At 45.0% G+C, this 22961-nt stretch overlaps 1 protein-coding gene across 3 annotated transcripts in view; it reads left to right on the top strand.

Moving 5' to 3' along the window:
- The first annotated feature begins 567 nt into the window (after positions 1-567).
- Positions 568-22961, top strand: part of rab11fip3 (RAB11 family interacting protein 3 (class II)) — a 31175-nt gene continuing 8781 nt past the window's right edge. The window contains exons 1-5 of one of the 3 annotated variants that reach the window (XM_076034457.1): positions 568-3525; positions 9908-10001; positions 12652-12728; positions 16247-16419; positions 20626-20832. In XM_076034457.1, coding sequence (XP_075890572.1) covers positions 1915-3525; positions 9908-10001; positions 12652-12728; positions 16247-16419; positions 20626-20832 — 2162 coding nt within the window. In that variant the 5' untranslated portion in view covers positions 568-1914. Of the gene's footprint in view, positions 3526-9907; positions 10002-12651; positions 12729-15317; positions 15503-16246; positions 16420-20625; positions 20833-22961 lie in introns of those variants that run through there. The other 2 variants (XM_076034458.1, XM_076034459.1) reach the window with 2 other exon arrangements.

The raw sequence follows: 22961 nt of genomic DNA, 5'->3' as shown, positions 1-22961 counted from the left end.
TCCATAAGCAGCCAACTTCTTTAAAGTCTCAAATGTTATTCTGGTTATAATTTGGATTTATTTTTTTATTTTTTACAAAGCCATCCACCAACCCAGATTGGGTTGCTCACAAATATGCTCATATATTCAGGCACATAATGGGTAATAACTTTGTTTGCCAGAAGGGGGAGCCCGAACATCACAATTCAGAGTGTTCAACAACTCGTTTTTTCCTAAAGATAATACATTTCCACTGTTGATTGCGGTTTTCTACTTTATCATGAAAGCTTATTTAAATAGTGGCATCACAGAGCGCGTAGCTCATCACAACAAGGCTTTGCAACAGGATTTCCTTCATCAATAAGAGGCATGGTTTAACTGACGAGCAACCATCTTGCTGAGGTGATGCGAAGACAGACGGTGATCACTCTCAGCACCTTTTGAAGCACCTGAAGTGCAACGTGGTGCACTTCCAGCACTAATCATCACCTGTCGCGTTGACGTGCTGCTGCGAGCCCGCTGATACTGCGGGGTGACTTGTACGCTTGCGTGAAACGTCAGCGGTGTGTATGCGGCTGGAGGAGGAGGAGGAGGAGGAGAAGGCGGAGGATAGGACACCGCTGATGCTGATGCGAGAGCTTTAGGAGCCTGCTCGAGAACGTTACTGGACTAAACGATGGAGAACCTCGGCCTCATCCGCTGATCCGATCGCTTCATCGTGTGTACCGACGGGGACACTATTGCCATTGATGTGTGTTTTGGGTGGTGAGGGCGACGGGAGGATTTGATGAGCAAACAACGGTTTCGTCCCGTCACTCGTCTGGCCTGTCTTGTTCCTGACATCGACACAGGTGGATCGCCGCTGGAATGAAAGGCGCCGAAAACAGGACGTAAACCCGGACTGTCAAACTGGTGACATTTTCCCACGTTGCATATTCCGCCGTTTTAACTGCCGAAGGCGCAAATCGGTTCGTTTTGTGTCCGAGGGGTAGAAGCGAGCGCTGTTTGGAGGGTTAGCAAGCTAATAGGCTAATTTGCCCTGGCTAGCCAGTTAGCGGCTCCGCTGGCCAATGGCACCAAAGCAGTGGGATGCTCCAAGGAGGAGTTAACGTCAGTTGCTCGCAAAAAATAAGAAAATTCTACCGAGAGCTCCAGCTGCTCGTGCTATCCACGCAGTAAACCACCTTGCTGTGAAATTGTTGTCATTACCAGCCAGTGTTTTCGTCTAACACCATCAGTTTCTTCGCCATTTCACATTCACTGGCTGCGCAAATTAGCCAGCGATGTGCATGGCGCGGTAATCGGCTGAGGGAGCTAATGTTGACAAACAGCGGGGATTTAACGCGTTCGTTTGAACGGTCTTTCTAATCGGCTCTGCCGCAGCGATGAAGTCAGACGTCATATTAAGTCGTGGGGCTTGTTTTCGGTGGGCTTCTCTTGCTCTCGGGCCGGAGTAATGCATGTGGATGCCTGGTTCGCTCAAGCTGAATCATTCGGTAACAGCCAGAAATGGACCTGCCATGACCGAACGGGATGTCGTGAGTGAGAACGTGTTAAAAACGGTGCTCATTCATTAGGACAATGTCCATACGAAGGTAACGTTTTCATTTAGGCGTGGGTGACAACCGCAGAAGTTGAGAAAATGTTAAGTTGTTACTCCATTCCTGACTGTCATTCTTGCGAAATTAACCCGTCAAACGACATATACCTTTAATAGTGGATCTTATATTTTGTGTGTGCAATAAAGAAACCCACTAGCCTTTTACAGTCAGAAGTGGGTAATGCGTGTACTAATTAAAACACACACACTCTTTGCGTTTTACGGTTAAAGAACATGGCAATCATCTTGATAAACATGATCTTAACCACCTCAGTGAGATAAGACGCAAACGTCAGCTTTTCATGAGAATAAGAAAAGTGGAACGTCCAAAATAAATGGAGTCGACAGTCCTGTCTGGCCCTTTGGGGCACACACAGTGGGAGACAGACCAACCATTTCCCCTGGGATTTCACACACTGGGAACAGACAATGGAGGTGTGCCCTTTACAAACACGACCGGTCAGGCAGGTTTTCAGGATTTCAGGAATGGCGACCCGGATAAAACATCCCAACAAAGTGAGGACATTGTTTACAAGGACAAGCCTGTGGATTTGGACAACCTCATTGACATCTCTGACTTTTCATTTGGAGATTTAGAACTTGTGGGAGATCAGTCCCTATCCCAACTTCCTGTCTCTAGTTCTCATATAGTGGATTTACCTCTTACGGAAGCAAATGAAGGAGCTAATGAAATGAGTGACTGCACATTGCCTTGGTCTTTTTCTCCCAAACATATTGATATGGCTGGGAAAACATCTGCCAGTGAGGATCTGAGTCTGACACTTAAGGACCCTCTAGAAAACTCAGATGCCTCCTGTAATGAGGCAACTCTAACAAGACTCAATGCACCTGTTTCCCCCTCTGAGACTCCAGAAATTGTCACAGTGGATCCCTTTTTGCTGGTGGATCTTCTATCAAACGAAACCTCACATGTCCCTTCAGGTGAAATTACCCCACAGGGTGTCAGTGAGGAGCTGCTAACCCTATCACAAGAGGAACAGGCAGGCCTCCCTCCCTCACAGACGTGGGAGACTTTATCACCTGAAACCGGAGACAAAGGTTTATATTCTAGTCAAGTGACCGATCTGCCTGGAACCTGCAGCTCCAGCCTACAGGGTTTATCTGACAACAGCCCTCTGCTCAACCACATCAGCACACCACTGGAGATTTCTGAAGGAGCTGTGCCTTTGTTGGATTTGGATATTCCGGATTGTGACAGCGGTCTGAGTCTGTGCCCTTCGAGTGTGGGATCAGCATCAGCATCAGAACCAGAACCATCGATAGAAGAGTCTGAGGTGAAACATTTAGAAGGTGACTCAGTTACATGCCAGACTTTAGAACAAGGAGAGAATGAGTCATGTGCTGTGGCTTCGTCAGTGGAACCTTCGCCGTTGACAGGCGAAGATGATGTCACACTGGGTGCTTTCACCGGTGAGCGTCACCCTGCGAAAAATGACTTCAAAGAGTTGATGGAAGACGATACTTGTTCTGAAGCCAGAGGTCAGGGAAATGTGGCAATGGCTTTGGATTTGTGCTTGACTACTGATGAGGTATGCCATAAAGAGACCTGGGACTGGAAAGTGCAGGAGGGCATTCAGAATGGAAGCGTCCCCGATTTGACTACTGAACGGAGGGAAGGGGAGAGTTTGGCGGACGCTAACAAGTCAGAAGTATCAGACTGTCACGAAGTTGCTTCTTTAGACTTTTCTGTTCAGGACTTGGATAGTTCTACCCCGGAGGCTGGATGGACTCGCGAGCAAACTGTGACGATCTCGCTCTCCAAGATGGTGGCGGATGACTCACTGCCAATGGTCTCGGATGGGAGCACAAGGGAGGAAGATGTTTCTCCGCTCAAAGCTGTGTTTGATGCTCTGGACCAGGACGGTGATGGCTTCGTTCGTATCGAGGAGTTTATGGAGTTCGCCGCTGCCTACGGGGCTGATCAGGTGAGATACTCTTTAGAGTTGGCTCTCTTTAGCTCGCATCCACTGGCACAATGCATTCAAAGCGATGCTCTACAATAAAATACATTCATAACTGATTTATCATTGATTTCCTGCTGTGCTTCGAAGAGCTTCCTGCAAAGCGCACTTAATTCAATGAATTTAAAGCTATCAGACTGATGTCACTTTCCTGCTAGTATTTTGTGTCTGCAATAACGCAATTGAGTAAGGTGCTGTGCAGTTACTACCATTTATGGGCAGTAAATGCTTTTGTAAAGGATGCCATAGCTGAATAGTTGGTGGAGAGTGTTGTACCTTGTTTATTGTTGCAGAATTAATGTCACTGCTGCCTGTGAGCTGCCGTCATTTACCCAGCTGCCCTTGACATACGGTGAAATAGATTCCCCTCATGCCATGACATAGTAAAACAAAATGAAAAAAAGCTCTGGATTAGCTTGCTGTCCATATTTGGAGGGTGTTCAAGAATCCGGATTTAGGTTATCATGCAGATATATTTGTCAGACATATTGGCTGTAATGAATTCCGTCAGGCCAGGGACTTCCTCCATATGTCAGATGACACCGCCCCTCAACCCCCACCTTCCTATTTGCATATCCTGCGGTTTGAGGATAATCCCATGTGATAAGCTAATGCATCCTCCTCTGCTCGTGACCTGCATCTGTTTGTTGTGTACAGTCCCTTTGCGCTTGACAGTACACTTGTCTGTCATTTTTACTGTCAATATACAAGGCATGTTGCACAGGACTTTTTTTCTAAATAGAGTTCCTGTTGCAATATATTTTTTTTTTAAGTCCTGTTAATGGTCTACACAGACTCCATAAAAACTGTATGGAAAGCAATTGTTTTTTTTAACCTTATGAATGACTATACTCTTATACAGAGACTTTCCATGTGGTGAGTTGGTTTAGGTGTGTGACCTGAATTCGCTTCAGGCAAGACCATGACATCATTTTCTTTTCCTGTCAGACGTGCTTGTCTTCTGCAAGATATGTAAATAAACTAGAATGAACTTTAGCACGTGAAACGATTAGAACGTGACAAAACACACAACCTAAATGTATCAGCGTAATCACAAGTGTGTGCTATTCATGTTAAAATAAGGATGCTTTTTTTAATTTATACTTTTGTGACATCCTGTATATTGCTCTCATGACCAACTAAGACTATATGCGTGAGTTTAACAAGTCTGATTTTCCAACGATTGGCCTTAAAATGAGGATAGATTCTAGTTGTTAGTCTTCACGCGTTCGTATCAAGGAGTTTATGGAGTTCATTGCAGCCTATGGGGCTGATCAGGTAAAAAGCTGTAGTTCAGTCTCACTAATGCTAAACCCTTCTCAACCAGTTCAAATCGCTTCTGTACTGTTTGGTCCCATTTACCAGCTCTAGATATCTCTGGCTCCCCAAGCAGGAAAATGGGAAGGATTAAGAATAAAATGTATTTTCAGGAATCAAGGTGGCACTGGATTGTTTCCATCCCTCAAAAGTGTCTGTGACCTTACTTTCAGAGGCAGCAGAGGGAAGTTGTTGTCAGCTCACTCTCACCTAAGTAAAATTTCCCACTTTTGTTGACATGACATTGGGAGTTGGTTTTACACGGGCGTGGTGTGTTCTTCACTGGAACTCGTTACCGTTTGGTTTCTGGGGAAGTTCTCCAAAAGTACCTCAGCATTCCTTGTCGAGTCCAGCAGTTTTTTCCCTCACAGGGCTTTCCTTGAACTTCCAAAAAGACTTTGCTAATTTATTACAGCTGAATATTCCTTTGAGTTACTCTGCCGGCTATCTGGCTTTTAAGAGCCACGGGCTTAGAGAAAGCTCCTTTTAGGCTTCTTTTCTATGTGGATCAAAGAGAGGGAGCCTTTGACGCTGCTGACTTTTCGCATTCACAATAAGTAATGAGGCAGCAGACTGAATTATCTTCAGAATTTGAGGAATGTTATGTAACACTTTCAGCTCTTTTTGTGGATATGGAAGAAAAGTTGGTCTGATCTAATAGGACCTTCATGGAAGCTGTCTTATGGCGGAGCTCTTTTGACTTGTGTGACAGAATGCAAAGCTGGAGATGAAGCCACTTTTGATAGAACGTGTTCCTGTTAAACTTCATGCCAGCATGATGGAGGCCTCTGGAGGCCAATCACAGCCAATAACAGCACACAGCATGATAGATGGCAACATAGCAGCACGTTTACAGCCAGGAGTTGCTAAATACCACTGGTCCCACAAAACATGCCTAATTGGTGAACAAACTCTGTAATGTATTTCTTTTTTTCCCCACTGTAATGTATGTTAATGCACAAGGCAGCTCCTGGGGATTGCAAGCTCAAGGTTACTGAAGTGTTGTTGTGTTTGAGGGCTGAAAGTTTGACATTTTTTTAATGTCATAGCAAACCGGATACCTGAGAGTCTTGCGGTCGGTTGAAATGGACCACAGATGTGAATGTTTACACTTTCTTTTTAAGGTACTGCAAGAGTGCACTGCAAGCAGGTGAAGCAAATATTGGGTTGGAGAAGAAGGAAGGAAGTGTGTCTTCTTTTTGCTCAGCACCAGCTGCTAATTTAGACATGCAGCCACAAGTGGCAGGTTATGTGAATGATTTTAGTGAAACAGACTTCTTTACAATTTTCAGAATGGCAAGGAATGCTTTAAATGTTGGGTTTGTTTGAGATTTTTTTTAATTTTATTTATTTTACTTCAATGTACACGGTATTGAATGTTGAATGACAAATGTTGATCTTTAGTTATTGTTGAAAAAAAATTGAAGATGTACCTGTTTTGGTACTTGTATGTAAGTGACCCAGTGCTTATTTTGAATTGATCTGATTATGTTTGACTTGTTCCATTCACAATGCCACTTAATCAGATTTAGGTTCTATAGGAGGTAAAAAAAACAAAACAAATAGATGTGGACTTCTTGGGCCTGCTGTGCGAACGTAACCTAATACTGAGAGGTCCATAAATAACTAAAAAGTGGACTGTGAACCTTAAGTGCCTCACTCAGTACGTAAAAGAGTGAAAAATAATGTTTTCAGTTGTTGCTTTGTTTGTTTTTACTGCACCAAGTTACTTCCACTTGCCGCTTCTGTCCACAACAAGCATTCCCCAGCAACATGTTGTGTTTTCTTTTAGATGGTCGCAAGCAGGTTGTGGACTCTCGTTGTGTTTGTATTATCCTCTAATATCCTTGCAAATATCACAGCAGCCTGTCAGGAGAGAGTAGGGAGATATTTATAAGATATTTGCATGCATGTGGAACTTGTGCTCGTACGCCAAACCAAATGCAAATGCCTCCTCCACACACAGTCTAGGATGTGGCATTGAATGTATGTGTGTGCACATCGCTTGCTGTCTGGATAGAAGCATCTTGGCGTAGAATACTGTATATACATTTTAAAACTGCAGTCCGGATAGACCGACATTATAAAGTCACCTTCCCAATATGTAAATCTTGCATTTTATTTATGTGACCGTGCCTTTCCCCCTGTGAAAGTAACAGTCAAGATGGGAAATACAGTATATGTCTTCTCTTAAAGCTCATACTTCTTCCTTTAAATGCCTGATCTGCTTCACAAAGCAGTACAACACTTCAAACAAATGATTGTGGCGTAACAGCGCTGAATAGGTCAAAGTTACAAATGTGCACCCAAACTGTTGCAAGTTACATGTTCAGTGTTACAAAACAGTTTGTTGGTTTCCGTTGCTTTCTGTTTTGTCTCTGTTTCTCTGACACCTTTAGCGGAAACTGCTGCTGTCAAATCAGAGTATCTAGTGTCCTGGATCTTTGCTAAACTCCGCTCACCGGTTTTGACCCTAATTTTGCACAAAAGCCACATTGAACTGCATTGTGGCCGCGTCCCTCCCTCGCATCATTCGACACTAACCGACCCCACTTTGGCCAGCCAGGCCCCCCTCCCCCCGCTGGCCGCTTTTATTTGTTGCCCCTCTAATCTACAAAGGAATGTACCACACCATGAACCGTCCTCTCCCTTGAGTACCCTTTTGTACGCGGTCGCGTGAATGTTTTATCATCCACCAGTCATTCTGTCGTGATGCATCGTCTATTTTTTTTCCAGCCCCGATGGTGGTTATCAGTTTTGTGAAGGAACTATTGTGAAAATTCCCCTCCAGGAAAGACTCTGTGGGTATTCCTTTTCGCGGGGTTATGCACAACAGCGGTCTGTGTGGAGGCAGTCAACCGTGTCATGGCACTGATCAAAAACAAATAAAGGAAACTGAAAAAACCACAATGCCCACCCCCCAGGAAGTGTCTGACAGCGTTGCCTTTGACTTGGCTCGTTATCTTCCTCCCCACGCTGTGTCTCAGGGATAGCCTTACCTGATGTAAAGATACAAAACTCTTGCATTATACAGTCGATATTAGCTTTGGCTTGCGGAAATATGTGTTCAAACATGGCACACCTTTTGGAAATAATCATGAAAAGTACCTCGTAGTATATTTAGGAAGTCAATCAAAACAAGAACAAGAAAAAAAAAAAGTTACTGTGTGATCTCACAAGTCGTCAGTGGTGTAACTGAGGTCAAGAGTTTTGTTCGCGCTGTGGTTTAGTGATTGTTCACGGGACTGAAAGCAAAGGGGAACAAAATGAAACACAGTGTTATCTGTAAATAAACCGCTGGGTTAGAAACCTTTTAGAACATGTCACCAGAGAGGGCTGCATCAAAGATAATATACCTTTTATTTACACGTAAACATTCAATTTACAGGCATTGTTGTGAAAAAACGGCTTATGTCAGTTGTTTATGTCAGACTAAACTGTAAATCATTGGAATGAAGTCCAATTGGGGGCATTTACTGGACTTCTAAAGAGCTTTGAGCCCAATATGCCTCTGAATCCAACTTACACCCACCTTGTTTCATTATTACTAAATGCAACCCTAGAGATTGCCAACAGACGGTGCTCACAGGACCTGCGGGGCCTGGCACTGCTGCTCAGGCTTATCCTCGATATGGGTCATCGCATAGCAGGTTTTTATGGCAGCGGCCGCTTTAGCCGCTGCTGCACTTCATCCAGCTTGACCGTCGCTTCGTTAATGCGGCGTTAATGCTTTCGACGCCTCGGCTGTTCCAAATAAACTCTTGATGATAGCGGCCGTGTATTTCAGACTGCAGCCGCGCCCACCAGGCAGCCAGCTTCAGCTTGGTTTTCGCACCTCAGCTAGCAGAGGTGTTGATGAACACGGAAAAAGTGTCTGGTGCGTGGCAGATTTCTACCCAAGCGGTCGTTGCACTGTGACTGGGCCTCCATTTCACACGCCAACCTTAGCATTAAAGCACAGCGTTAGCCAGCGAGTAGAGAGCCGCCCCTTCGCTCCCGCTTGCCAAGTACAGCTGGGTTCAATTGGCTAAACCCAGATCATAAGCCACGAAGCCCGCCGAAGGCAGTTTATTATGAGTTTCAGCCTCCTAAAAACGGAGCTTGGTGTTGCTAAGCAGATTGGCTTGTTTTTAAGTGTAACCGATATAGAAAGTACATGCGAGGGAAAGCCACACAGGCTGAGGGAAAGTCTTTTTTTATTTTATTATGTTTTTTTCAAATCGAAGAACAAGCAAGCCGAAACCACTGGAACCTCACCCAGCAAGCAGTCTCATGCTGTCCAGGCTAAGTTTGTCAGAGATACACGCCTGGAATCAGACTGGGGTTAGTGCTGCGTCGTAATGGACAGTATTTAGAAATAGAAATAGATGCCAAACAAACCGGCATTATAAATGTAACACATTATGCCAACGCATTCTGCTGGTGTAAATGGTTAAGTTAGATGTATTCACACGCCAGAAATAAAAGTTTAGATGTGAATTTTTTTCATCTGCTCAGTAATGTGGAGATCGTAGCGCACCACCTCCTGTTGCCAGGTTACCGTGTGTGGGGGGATACAGAGAATGTAGGTGTGCTTTCATAACACATTTTAACAGCTGATGGTGGCAGAGTTGCTGCGCAAGAAATTCTGCGTCGCCTCGCAGTGTTTTTCTATTTTTTAAGTGTCGCTGCATTTCTTTTCACACCACCTTCCCTTTGGTCATATGCCCTGAGAAAAGACGCTGCCCTTTGCACACATTAAAATCCAAATAAACTTCACTCTGCTTTGTCTGCAAAAGCAGTTTTTCTCCCGCAGGTCAGCCTGTCCGGCTGTATAACTGTAAAGATGTGCTGTCAGTCGGCTCGTCATGCTTAAACCACAAACTAGGCTGTTCTTTAATACGCTACTCTGCTTATGTCAGCATTGCCGCCGTCTTCCCATGACATCATCCAGAAGCATCTGGACAGAGCTGATAAGAGATGAATGTGTTTGTGTTGCCGTGGCGACACTGACTGGAATTGATTTGGTTTGTTACTCGTGTCTTCCCAGGTGAAGGATTTGACCAAGTTTCTGGATCCCAGTGGCCTCGGGGTGATCAGCTTCGAAGACTTCCACCGCGGAATCTCTGCCATCAGCAATGGAGGTGAACCATCTCACCAGAGTCTCTAGTCAGCACATGAATGTCACTGACACTAGCTGAGTTTCCATTACAGTTTTTTTGCAAACTAAGCGATAATTTTAAAATTTCTACAAAGTACAATTGCGATTTGCAGGTGTTTCCATTGAATGGTGTCGTTTGTTTGCTGTCAAGAATGGTTGTTATATTTTTCTCTTTCATTACTGGTAAAATATATTCTGTCTCCTCCTGCGTCCAAACTTGACGCACCATTTTCACTTGACGTGAAGTCGTCAAGTGACCCCGTACGTCACGTCTGGTGACGTGTAAATGCGAAAAAAGTGTTTCCATGACACCTTTGCCATCTCTCTATCAATACGTCTGAAAACCACCTCATGAGAGTTTAGGTGTTTCCATGACCAGTTTTCTATTGCGATATTTTGCTTTTGTGCAATTTCAGGGGTAATGGAAACACATTAGTATGTCAAGTAGTCAGAAATTTCAGTCCGATTGGAGGAGGTGGTGTTCAAAACCCATCCAAAAAGATCTGATCATTTGATTCAGTTTTCATGTTAACGGGAGAGTCTGGTGCCTCAGTTTGAAATGGTTGAGTCAGATGGACAAAACACGTCACCATGTAAACACACCTTGTGCCAGCTGAGGTGATGGTTAACCAGACCTTTTTTTTTTTCCTCAAACGACTCAAACGGTGATTCCTTCCTCCTCAGATGTTCTTTTTTTTTCTCTCGAAACAAAACATCTACTGGCAAATCAGCTGCATTTCCCCTTCAAAACAAAAAGCAGGAATGATTGATTCCGCGTTGTAATTTGCACAACCAGTTGTGCCTGTGCTGAAGTGAAATCAGATGCCACCACGTGTGCAGTTGTATGCCAGGCTACTGTACGTCCACGAGGCCGCGTCAGGCTATCAATCCGCACTCCCTCCCTTCCCCAAAAAGGCTTTCTGGGTTGCTCCGCTCTTGTTACTCACACCATTAATAAGTCATGCACTGGAAGGCATGAGATGCTCATGGGCTCGCTGGCAGGGTTTCATAGCGGGAGAGACACAGAGTCCTATTCACATGAATTATTCACGCCCCTGGAACTGCTTTGTTCTGTCCGGTGGTTCTCTTTCTGTCCCCAGTCACAAAGCTGTGTGCCGAGGCCAGATTGGACGTTAAAGGCAAATATATCAGTGTAGTTGACACGTAAAAAATAAATCCCATTTTGTCCATGCTATTTGGTAGGCGCAGTGAACATTGTTTGGCTACTGACCTGAAGTCTAACTGTAAGGTCAAAGGTCAGAATCCAGCCCAGGAATCATTAGACCACATCCCCCCCTCACTCTGCTTCTCTTTCTGCTTATCTTCAATATTTTCTGTCTGGTCTGCACTGTGTAGCCAGTGAATCGGTTATTTTTCTGCGGTTTCCCATTACTGTGCGAGGATCAGCCCTCGGCCGCAGCCCTCCGGAGCTATTCACAGTCTGCCGACAGAATTCCACTATCCTCATAAAGGTGGAGTCCGCTCTACAGACACTTTACAGCCGAGCGGGATTTGCTCTCTGCCTGGAATGTATGAGAATTACAAATAATTTTTTCTTCATAATCAGGCCCTGTGCTGCTCCCACGGCTACATTTCCTTAATGCTCAAGCATCTTCTTTAATTTTCCTGATCCGACGACTTTCTCTATTTCATAAAAACACGCCTGCGGGCTATGGAAATGCCTCGTCCCCTGCAGACTGTGGCATGTCTTCACCAACCAGACCCGACGTCCAACAAGTCTACGTCCTCGGCCAGTTTGGCTTGCGTCCAAGGAGCTGCAGTTGTTGTGTTTTTCCAGCAGAACCCCCCCTTGAAGAGAAGACTTGTTTTAATGGCCTGCTGTGTCTATATATGATCAGGAGCAACAGGCAATGTGAACCAGGGACCACAAAAGCCCCTTGGATTTATTGGCAGCCTCGGAGGACGCTGTTTGTGCTCTGCTCTCTCAGCGAGGCGCCATTCAGCGCTCTGTTTGCTAGATACAGGAGCGCAAAGGTTGACAGGGCTCCATCTTGTTGGTTCGTCTCAAGTTACAGATTTTTTTTTTTCACCTTGATTGATTTTCAGCAGAGGCCCCGTATTGACCAGATGCTAAATTGGCTCCAGTCTGCTTTTTTTTCTCCACTGTTTTATTTTGCCTGCATATGGCTAGTACACGGCATTCTAGAGCCCTTGTGTAAAAAGAGGTGTAAAAGTTACACAATGCCAGCTGACTGTAAACATGACAAAGTAGGGCAGCCCGGAGCAGATAAAGCAAACACATTTATGTCACACAACAGGTGTCTATGATTAACGACAATTAAGCATCCAATAGCATAGCATTAAGGTTTTTTTTTTATTATGTATGTATTTGTGTATTTATTCAACCTTTATTTGCCGAGTCAAGCCATCAAGAGCAAATTCTTATTAACAAAATGCAGGTGGCTTGTTATGCAACATCACTGTGCAGTAATGTTTATTGTTCCATGAAATATCGGATTAGTCACCTTGTCACCTTTTTTTTGCTGCAATATGTTTTTTCTGTGTGCACATGTGTCTGTGATGTTCGCTGACACACACACAGTGACGCTTACGTAACTTAATTTGATTCGTTTTTACGTGCTAATCCTCCCGTTTTTGTCCTGTTATTGCAGGTCCAGAGCCGCAGCTCTACAGCGCCAACTTCAGTCAGGGTGACAGCACTGGGGGCTGCCCGGAGGAGTATGACGAGGTAGGGGGCGCCGCATCCATCCGTGTGTGTGTGTGTGTGTGTGTGTGTGTGTGTGTGTGTGTGTGTGTGTGTGCGTGTGTCGCAAGTTACTGATCCTCCATTTTCCCGCCTGTTCACATGGGAGCAGAGCGCGGCACTGGTGCGGCTGAACTCCCCATGCACTTTCACTCTTCCTCCTCCTGTGATTTAGCAGGCGGCTTGCACAGCTATCATTACCACTCTGTGAACGTTCCACAGACACTGAACACGGCGGTTTGGGTCCCACTGAAAACCCTTGGCAGGCCTGGCTGGCCCCTGAGCTTTCTCTGAAACAGTTGAATTTTCTGGAATGCGCGCTCAGTTTTTACATCTGTGCGGATTGGTGTTGTTACAGTTGTGGTTAGCATATCTGGAATTCCTGCCTCCTCTCGGAACCTATATATTTAACCATCGCCGCCGCCACTGGCCTCTGCAAAATTTCAGGTTTTCTGCCATTGTCTGCCTCTGGAGTGTTGCAGGCCTGTGACTGTTGTAACACTGCTCACCACCAGCGCCCTCTGTTGCTGCCGTCTGGAAGTGCAGCCCAATTCAACACATTTAAAATTAGGCAGAGCACTGCACTGGTGAAAACTTCTAGAGTAGAAGATTATCTGTAATATATTTTATGGTGCCGTGATTTTACCTTGTTTACTGTAAAGCATTTTGCTCTACTTTGATTGTTTTTTTTTTTTAATTTATTTATTTATTTAAAAGGGACAGTGCATATTAATAAACATGTAAATGTAAATATGCCAGAATTGGCCAAAGGCTACTTTCCATCGGCAGTCCCTGGCAGGTCAGAAAAAATAACAATACAAGGACAAATACAAATGAAAAATACAAAAAATGAATAATGCGATAAAAGAATTGGACAACTGACACTGACAAAGTAACAAAGAACACTAAGAGGGACCTAAATTTAAAATTAGTGCTGACAGATCTGGTTTCTTTTCAGCCACTTTTTTAGATTGACTTTGAAAGTGTTACATTTGTTACAGTCTCTTATTGGCGCTGGAATCTCATTCTAGACCTCAGTACCTTTGACTGATGGCACCTGATTACTGAAGGTTGTATGTCGATGTTGAACTGCACAGTCACCTCTAGTGGAGGCTCTCGTTGTTGCAAGTCCATGCAGAATCTTATACACAGATCTAGCAAGTTTAAACTTTTTAATATTATCAAAACTTAAAATATTGTATTTCTGGAGAATAGGGCAGTGATGGAAAGAAAAATATTTCTTATCCAGTACTTTAAGAACGTTTTTGAAGAGAGATTCTATGGGTTTTAGTGTACTTAGACTTGCCAGTGACAAGTTGGTGATCCAATATTATATATGAGAAAAAAAATCATACAGTGAAGAAACATTTTTGCAACCCTCTCTGGAAGTAACCGAAATATATTTGAACTTGTCCACACTTTTCAAATGTGCATTATAAATATAGTAGACTGCAGTTATCTCAATTCATTGCAAATATTGAATTTTGCGGTATGTTTTTTTTTTCATAATTGGTCATGCCTCTAATAAACCCTGTAGTCACATGTGTGTTTTTTATTTTAAATGAAATAGGAAAAAGAACCTTGTTTAAAGTCAGATCTTCCCCAGGACTGGTTTTATACTGCCAGTGAGACGTCAATATTTCATGCCCTCCGGTTTACAAACGTGCCTTTGTAGTTTCCTGGAACCTGCGCAGGGACTTCTGGGGAAGCTTGTGTTTGTGTTCTGAGGTCAGCGCTACACCTGTGCCCGAGCTCTTGTTTGTCCTTTAGGTTTCTGGCGGAAAGAGAGTTCCTCTCCCTCAATGAGCGTGCTGTTCCTGCGCTGTTTGCTTTCAAAACAGTCAAGGTGAAGCTGGGCGAGCGGGACACGGCACAAGGAAAGAAGAAGAAAAAAAAAAAAAAGGAACGTGCAGCCCTCCGTTTCCTTCCAAACATATTTTCTGTCGTTGCATTTCCATCTCACATCAGAGTTTTTACAGTAGCAGTTACCCCTTCTTGGTTGGTGTGACAGCCTGTCTAATGTTTTTAGAGTGAACGCCTGCTCTCTGCGGTGCTAAAGTCCATGTTAAAGACGCTGCATTATATCCATTTTAGAAATGGAGAACATGTGAAAACAGATGCTTTGCTGCAACTCCCACATCTTTGGAATGCAACAAAAAAGGGAAGTCTCTCAAGGAGCAACCAACACCTGCCTGGAGATGTGGAGAATCATGCTTATCTTGGAGGAGTACCAGTGTCCTTTCAAAACATGAACCAGTTTATTTTGTTCTGTTGACTTGCAGCGAGGCAGTTCTGACTGGCTGCTGTAATCTGTAACCCAGGATGAGCCCAAATAATAATAAGTAATGACTTCTGTCACCACCCTGGCTGAGGTGGAGACATAAACACACAGACAGCTGACGGTGTTGCTGCGTCTTCACTCACTTGATTGCACACCTCAGGCTGCAGCTGAGTCCTGCTACTCGTTGGACTTTGTTCCGTGACTCCGCCTCCGTGGCCGCCTGGTCGAGAGCCGGATGACCCCCTCCCCTGCCCTCCTCCATCCCTCTCTGCCTTGCACCCTCCTCTCTCCTGCACACACTTCCAACCCGCTCCCTTTCACTCACCGAGGCTGAAAGTGAGCGGGACGCAGGGAGGAGAAGGTCTCTCTCATGGCCGACCGTCGATCCTGGAGGTGACACCTGGCGGGGAGAGTCATGGTCTTGGACACGGCGGGCGGCCTCCTGGGCGCTGCTCCTCATGACGCTGCATTCGGAAGGGTACACTCATGCGTTGGTCGCATCGCACCTGTCTTTCCTCACGGCTCTGATTCCTGTAAAAGCGTCTCCAACGGCAAACGGCCTCATGTGTTTTCTGGCTTGTATTAGCGAGGGTTGCTGGGAAAAGCTTGAAGCTGAGTCATTTTTACTTAACCCGCTTTGCTTTGTGGTTTTATTGCAGTCAGGGTTGCATAAAGCGCCGCAGATTGTCTCTGAAGTGCGCTTGTGTCTCTAATTACATGTTTTTGGTGTAATTGTTGTCATTTCCAGCGGTTAACAGACGGAGGGCTGAAGCTTTCTTTGCCACACTTTCCATTCACTTTGTGTTTTACCTGCCTTTAATTTGTCTTATCAGCTATTATAAAATTACACAGCAGTAAACCTAGTTTTGTTCAGCCTAGTTTTGTGAAAGAGTTCACAGGCCTTGCTTTTATTTTGATCCCAAAATTCAGCTTACATTCATCTTATGGCTTGTTTTGAAAGCACAGCCGTTTTCTTCACATGCTAATATACCAGTTGGTGCCTTCTGCAGGTTTTTGATTCTTGCTGCTCTTGACTCTTTCAGTGTTTATTTGTGTGCATGTGCATGTGTGTGTGTGAGACATGGATGTGACAAATGTTGGAATGGTGAGGGTGTCAGAATTCCATTCTGTGTACTTAACATTTCTTTCCTGTTCATACCAGATCAGTGTGTGTCTGTTTGTATTGAACGGGTTTTGCTCTCTCCTGCTTCCATCCGTGCAGCAAAATGAGGTGACGGACAGCGCCTACCTGGGCTCGGAGAGCACCTACAGCGAGTGCGAGACCTTCACCGATGAGGACACGGGGGCCCTCGTGCCCCCAGAGATGCACGAGGACGTGGAGACGGACAGCGGCATCGAGGCCACGCTGCACGACCCTGAAGATGGTGCAAATCGGTGAGTGCAGATCGGTTTTATGCTTCACTGGTTTTCAACTAATGGGCTCCTCGGTTCGCTGGATGCCCATTGGCTGTTGGCGTACATAGCTTGTGTCAGACCTTATCAGTTAAAATCTATAAGAGCCAGATTAGTGTCATGACAATCTTAGTGACTGCAGCTTAATTTAGGGCCTGTTTGCCTCAGAAATCCGTCTTTAAGTTAGCCTTGAAGTTCTAAACAGACTCCTTCTGACCAACCACATGACCGGCGACTCCTTAACTCTTCACGCTTGATCAGCTGGGCTCCCTCAGGGCGACTAGGCAGGTAATGAGCCTAATGCTTTAAAGGTTTCAGGTTTTACTTATTCTCAGTTGAAAAGCTTTGCAGATCGTAATATCCAGTAAACTGCATATTTTGCCACATTTGCAGCGTCTCGGTTTCGCTTCCTGCAAAAAATGTTTTGTTGAACCTTTCATATATATAGGTGGAGAGAAAAAGACGATTCTTATTTCGCTGGAGTTCATCAATAGGCAATAAACACACACAAAAAAGCGAGCCAAATATGAGATAGCAAATTTTTATTTTTGCATTTTAAGTGTTTTCCTTGTGAGTCGGTAAGATCCTGGCGCACCGCTAACAGCTCGCTGAAGCTCCTTCAGTCACCAGCCAGGCATTTCACTACTAAGAAACGTCACGCTTCCAAAAACTGGAATGTGCAGTCTGAGACCAAGAGACTTTTGAAGACGAAGCACGTCAGCCTCTCTGGTGTCTGTCGGCTCCTCGCCTCTTCTGAATTCACACAGTTTAAAGTGCTAGCGCTCACAGTAGGTGATGTGTTCCAGGTGCGATTCCCACACTGCACTCAGCTGCGTTTTGGTGTTTTGTCACCTGTTGAGATGCTTTCATTTTTTATTTATTTTTTTGACTTGGTGGCGTTGAAGGTGAACAGTTGTGCCAGTTCCCCTGTGTGACGCTGCTTTCGGAGCTCGATCAGCTGACCACTTCTGCCTTTCACATCTGCTTTAAATGGAAGGGCATGACAAGTTACACATTTGGGTCACATGTCTGTCTCAGTCTTTTTTTTTAATAGTGTACTGAATGTTGAACGTTGTGTGGTTTAGAGTTAGTGTTTTGAATCAGCCAACAGACTGATCTGAGGTCTGAGTTTTCTTAAGATTTCAGGATTATTAAACAACTACAGTTACTTGTGTAATATATGTCATTCATCAGTAGTAATTTAGTTTGGACCAAACGTTAAAAGGATAATTTTGAGTGGTCGTACATAGTGATCTACATATGATCTACAGTCTTGGATGTACAGAGGCTGGTATTTCCTGGATGTTGGTACTCGGAGCCCCATGTTTGACTCTGTGACCCATCTCCCCGGCGTGATGACAGATTGGAGCGCTCTGCCCGACGTGGATGTGTTTAGACTTCCCATTCCGTGATTGGAGCCTTAAATTCCAGGAAGTGTCGACTTAGCTCTTTTTTCCCCCTCCCTCACCACTGTTTTCTCTCTGTGCCACAGGCTGATATGAATGCCCTCCCTTCTTACTCACACCAGAACTCGCTGTGTTGCTCTTTTTATTTTACCTCACATTTATTATCCTTTGGGACTCCGTGACCGTCATAAGTTTTCGTTCCGTTGCAGCGTGTCAGAAATCTGGAAAGTCCAAGAGATAAAGACTCCTTCATGCCAGTATTTGTGTACGTTTTCAGACATCGTGCCAAATTCCCAACTCCTAAAGGGGGCTTCCAAGTTAAACAAAACAAACTGCTGTGATGTGTAAACAGTTGACTGACTGGTTCCAGCCCGTTTGATTCCCTTCGTTGTTATTTACGGCGGCAGCTTTGGAGTCATTGCGTTTCATCGTCCCCGTTGATTGCTCGGAAGAACGTGCCGCTCTCCAATTTCTCCATCAGCTGGAACCGAGTGCTGGCAGACAGACACCAAAGCAGCCAAGAACCGCTTTGCCTTTCCACGGGGACGGCTCGTCAGAGAGCCCACATCATTATAGCGCTGTGTACATTGCGCCTGTACAGTTCCCCACTTTCCCACAAGGGCGACTAATTCTAGCATCATTGGCTTTGCGGCTCTCCGTTGGCACGCAAACACAACTGCTCCCATGTACTTTTTGTGCCACTTCTTCACGTCCATGTTTGTTGCCGTGCTATGCTGAAGCCCTGCTGGCTGAGGGAAGCTTCTTCATCTGTCAAAAGATAAGAAACTGGTTCCACGTTGAGCATGGGTCTTGGAGCGGCTGAGGTCAAGAACGTCTAAAAACGTTTTTTGTGGCATGGAGTAGAATTGATGAATAGAGTTTATTGTCATTTGTACAGGTTAAAACAGGCACACTGGAATTCTTGTGCATGTTCCTGAGTCAGTAAGTCACAAAATTGACAAACAAACGGACATACATACGGTGTCTCATAAGGTGCAAGATGGTTTGGAAAACCTTGCTTATCCCTGCCTCTGCACAATTTGACTGTCTTTTGCACATCTGCTTTGGTTGTTTGTTGTACACAGATTCATTTGAGTGTTTTTGCAACTACTATATAGTTTGTTTTTTGTAAAAAAAAAAAATAATAATTGTGCTGCAACAGTGTAGTTTCCCAATTTGGGATCAATAAAGTACATCTGCAGTATCTATCTATCTATCTATCTATCTATCTATCTATCTATCTATCTATCTGTCTACCTGTCTATCTATCTATCTATCTATCTGTCTGTCTGTCTGTCTGTCTGTCTGTCTGTCCATTTAAGATGCATGAGAAAGATTATTGGTCAGCAATATACAGACACAATGTTCTATATCAGCTGATGGTATAAATGGCCAACATCCTGTGCAAGTGAATGCAGCTCAGAGGTCAGTAAGTGAGCAGAGATTCTACACACTGCAGCCTGGTTCTCTCGCCAACCATATTCAGTTTAAGAGTCCGCAGGCAGGCACTGGACTAGGGATTAAGATTCTAACAGGATTAGCCTCCCTCCGCCCCCACTGTGTCCTAACCGCGTCCCCAGGCACATTTGGCCCCCGGACGGTCAACAGGACTGTCTGCCTGCCGCTGCTTAGCCTCAAATCTACTTAACCCACTCACGGTCAACCCTCTCTGGTTGGGCCACGAGTCTGCGCGCAGCTCAGTCGACGCGTCAGTCATGTGCTGCGCGCTGTAGCCTTGTTGGACATCGGTACCGCACGCTTGGACGTTCCCCAGGTTGCCCTTGGTTTCCTCTCAACGAGAGTCTTGTGTGTGGGGGTTTTTTGGGGCTTTTGTTTTGTTTTTTATATCGTTGTTGGCCGCGAGACTTCAGGATTCCACTCTGGTTGTCCGGAGTTTTGACCCCGGTTGCTCCACGGCTCACACGCCAGGGCAGCGGAGGCCGTTCAAAGATGCGTTCGCTCCCCACACCGTCCCTCTGTCCAGGGAACCTGAATATGGGGCCAAGCAGTAATAGCCTGGGTAAAGGGTAAGTGACTTCAGAGCGACTCGCTGCTATTTCTGTCCAGTTCCAACGTGTCCGCACGAAGGCACCGCTGAGTCAAACTGCGTTTTTGGTTGTTTTGCCTTAAACGGGACAAATGTCGTTCTTATGGTGAACAAGTCAAACAGGCCGTGTCACGGCATGCTGAGAAAGCAAGGTTTTTCTGCTGAAGCTGCACCTCCGACGGACGACGTATCCTGTGGAACAACAGGAAAGGACAGTTTTCCTGTGGAGCGGAGATCAAACGGATCATTCACTGAAGTTGCGGTGACACTTTCAACAGAGAGCCCTCATGTCAACCAAGTAGGTGTTTGTCTTTGGCTGCGTTAGTCCAGCCAGCCACTTAAGAGCCCCTTGTCTCAGCTCGACTCTCCAGGTTGACCCACATTCAACCACATGAAGGCTCCTCTCACATGTCTCGAGTGTTTTCCGTCGGGAGTTTTACATCAGCGGCGAGCCAAAAGACATTTTGTTTCAGCCAAAGCAGCCTTGGGGATTAATCTGAATTAACAGATTACCTTCGAAGACAAGTGATCGGCGAACTAGTCCAGATTGCTGCTCCAGGCTGAGAGGGAAGATTAATTATACTTGTTTGAGGATTAACAGAGAGACTCGTCGGGTTACTTCCAGGACGCCAACCAACTTATTCCCATCCCTGAGCTAAACTTAACTCTGCTGCTGCTGCTGTTATTGTTGTGAGCCCACGTTGACCTGGTAATCTGTCCTCACGCGTCCCTCAGGTTCTCCCTGAACTCGGAGCTCCACAGCCACCAGCCAGCCATGGTGACGATGATCAGCGGAGAGGAGGAGCACTTTGAGGACTTTGGGGAGAGCAACACGTCAGAGCTGCTCCTGGAGGGCATCGTGGAGGTGACGGAGGAGCAGGTCGACTCCCCGCTGGTCAAGACCCCCGAGCAGGTCAATGGCTCCTCGCTGCTGTCTCCCAGGTAGGAGCTCCAGGTCGATGCAGAGCAACTTTGACAAGTGCACAATCAGATGCAAACAGATGCTGACTTTTCACTCAGCCGTCAACAATCTTTGAACAGCCCATCTTGATTTGATGCCGCTCATAATTACTCTGATTTAAAACAATTCAAGTTATCAATGTTTTCTAACAATGTTATGTTTGTCTAGTCCAGGGGTCACCAACGTCTATTCTAGGGGCCCCTAAGGATCTCATTAGTAGCCCGCAGGCCTGTTCAAAAAATTGCACAACTCATACAGCTGTGTGTAAAATTCAATTTTACCCAACCTTGTTAAGTCATTGTTGATAATTATTGAATCTCATTAACTTGATAAGTGTCTTCACAGAGATGACTATCATTAATAATAATATATAACTGTAGCAAAGTGGTAGCCCTTCATATGACTCAGGACCCATGAAGTAGCTTTCAGTGTCAAAAAGGTTGGCGACTCCTGGTCTAGTCTGTCAGTGAAATAAAAGAAAAACCTCAAATCTATCCTTAAATTCCTTAATTTTCTCAGATTTACAAAAAAAGCCCTGCTAAAATGCCCATTTCTGTAAATGAGGCCTTTGTGATGTCACAAAGGACATTTATACACTTATATTGTTAGAGCCTGCATGGCAGAATTTTCACATGAAAATAAAGATCTGAAAATTGTTATAATATGGGACCTTTTAAAACCCTTGATCTACGGCCTTTAGATAAAATATTTCTCTAACACTGATAAAAAAGCTTTCTCTAGACGTCCTCCAGTCTTTGTCCTTCTCCTCCTTATCTGTCCCCATTTCTACTGAAAGTCAAGATAAATCAAGTGTATTCAAAGGTCATTCCACCAGCAGCCTCGGCCCCTCCTCTGTCACGGTGCCTAAATCTGTTCTTGCACTTTTGTAACCAGTTTCACCGTCAACCTGTTGCTAATTCGCTCTGGATCCCACCGAGGTGGATGTTTCGGAGTTGAGTTCAGACGTCTTAGGGAGCGTCTAACTGGCTTGGCCTGCGTGCTGCAGTGGCGCAGATGTGCACGTATCTGGCCTCCAACTAATGCAAAACATCCAGCCGTACGAAAACACGAACACATTGTCAGTTGTGTTTAAAGCCCGATTGGAATGTGGACACTCGGAAATGTCGGAATCTCTGAACTAAAAAAAGTCAAAGACTAATAATTGGGCTTCTGGTTTCAGTTGTAGCTAATTCCCTCTGTTGAAACATTATGCTGGTCTTAGTGGATTACTATAATAATAACACAATAATAACACATTAATAACATTAGTAGCTTATCAATATTATCCGTTAAAGCTCCATAAAGCAGACTAATTTTGACAAAATGCTGCTATTATAAAAGAAAACCGGGGTGTGAATAACACACAGGCTTATTGTTTTCCCCCCTCAATGAAATGACAGCTCACAACCATCCAAAGTATGTGAAAGATTACATGACACACAAGCGGTGCAGGGAGCTACATGGTACTTAAGGCTATAAAAAAAATTATCGCTGCATCCCACAAACTTCGCCCACACGCTGCGAATGCGTCACTGTGTTTTGAAGCCAGTCATGCTCGTCTCTGCCGCATGGCGCAGCCCACGCAAACAATCCCACATTTACCCATCTGCATATCTCAGAGAGCTTTTGCCTCTTCGCAGCCGGAGTGCGCGGCCTGAGCGTTATTTAACAAAGTCATTCCCTTTTACGTTGTCAGCGAGGAAGATGTCACGATGGGACAAGTGACAGCGACAAAGTCTGCTGTGCCTCGTTTCTGCCGACATAAACCAGATCCGGTGCACTGCCAGCAGGTTGCATAATTCAGAGCCGACTCGCTCTGTGAATGAACAATCGGACGGTGGAGGTGAAGCCAGGATTCAAAACAATGACAGTCATCAACTTTGTGTGGCCCGAGAGCTTGTGTGTGTTTGCAGTTTGTTCACTTCAAGGTCCAATGTGTAACATCCACATGGACATAGCGACTTGAGGTTGAATAGAAAGTACTGCATGTACCCACACACTTGGTTAGATCAAGTGATTAAGATAAATAGCTGCTGTATTTCATGGTAAAAACAGGCATTTCCAGTTATTTGAAGAGCAGTTCTACTTGTGAAAGAAGCAGGTGTATTGC

Source organism: Nelusetta ayraudi, unplaced genomic scaffold, assembly GCF_046127955.1.
Source record: "Nelusetta ayraudi isolate G7.1 ecotype Tasmania unplaced genomic scaffold, CSIRO-AGI_Nayr_v1 ptg000042l, whole genome shotgun sequence".
NCBI classification, from domain to species: Eukaryota; Metazoa; Chordata; class Actinopteri; order Tetraodontiformes; family Monacanthidae; genus Nelusetta; species Nelusetta ayraudi.
This window is presented reverse-complemented; position numbering and strand designations above follow the sequence as displayed.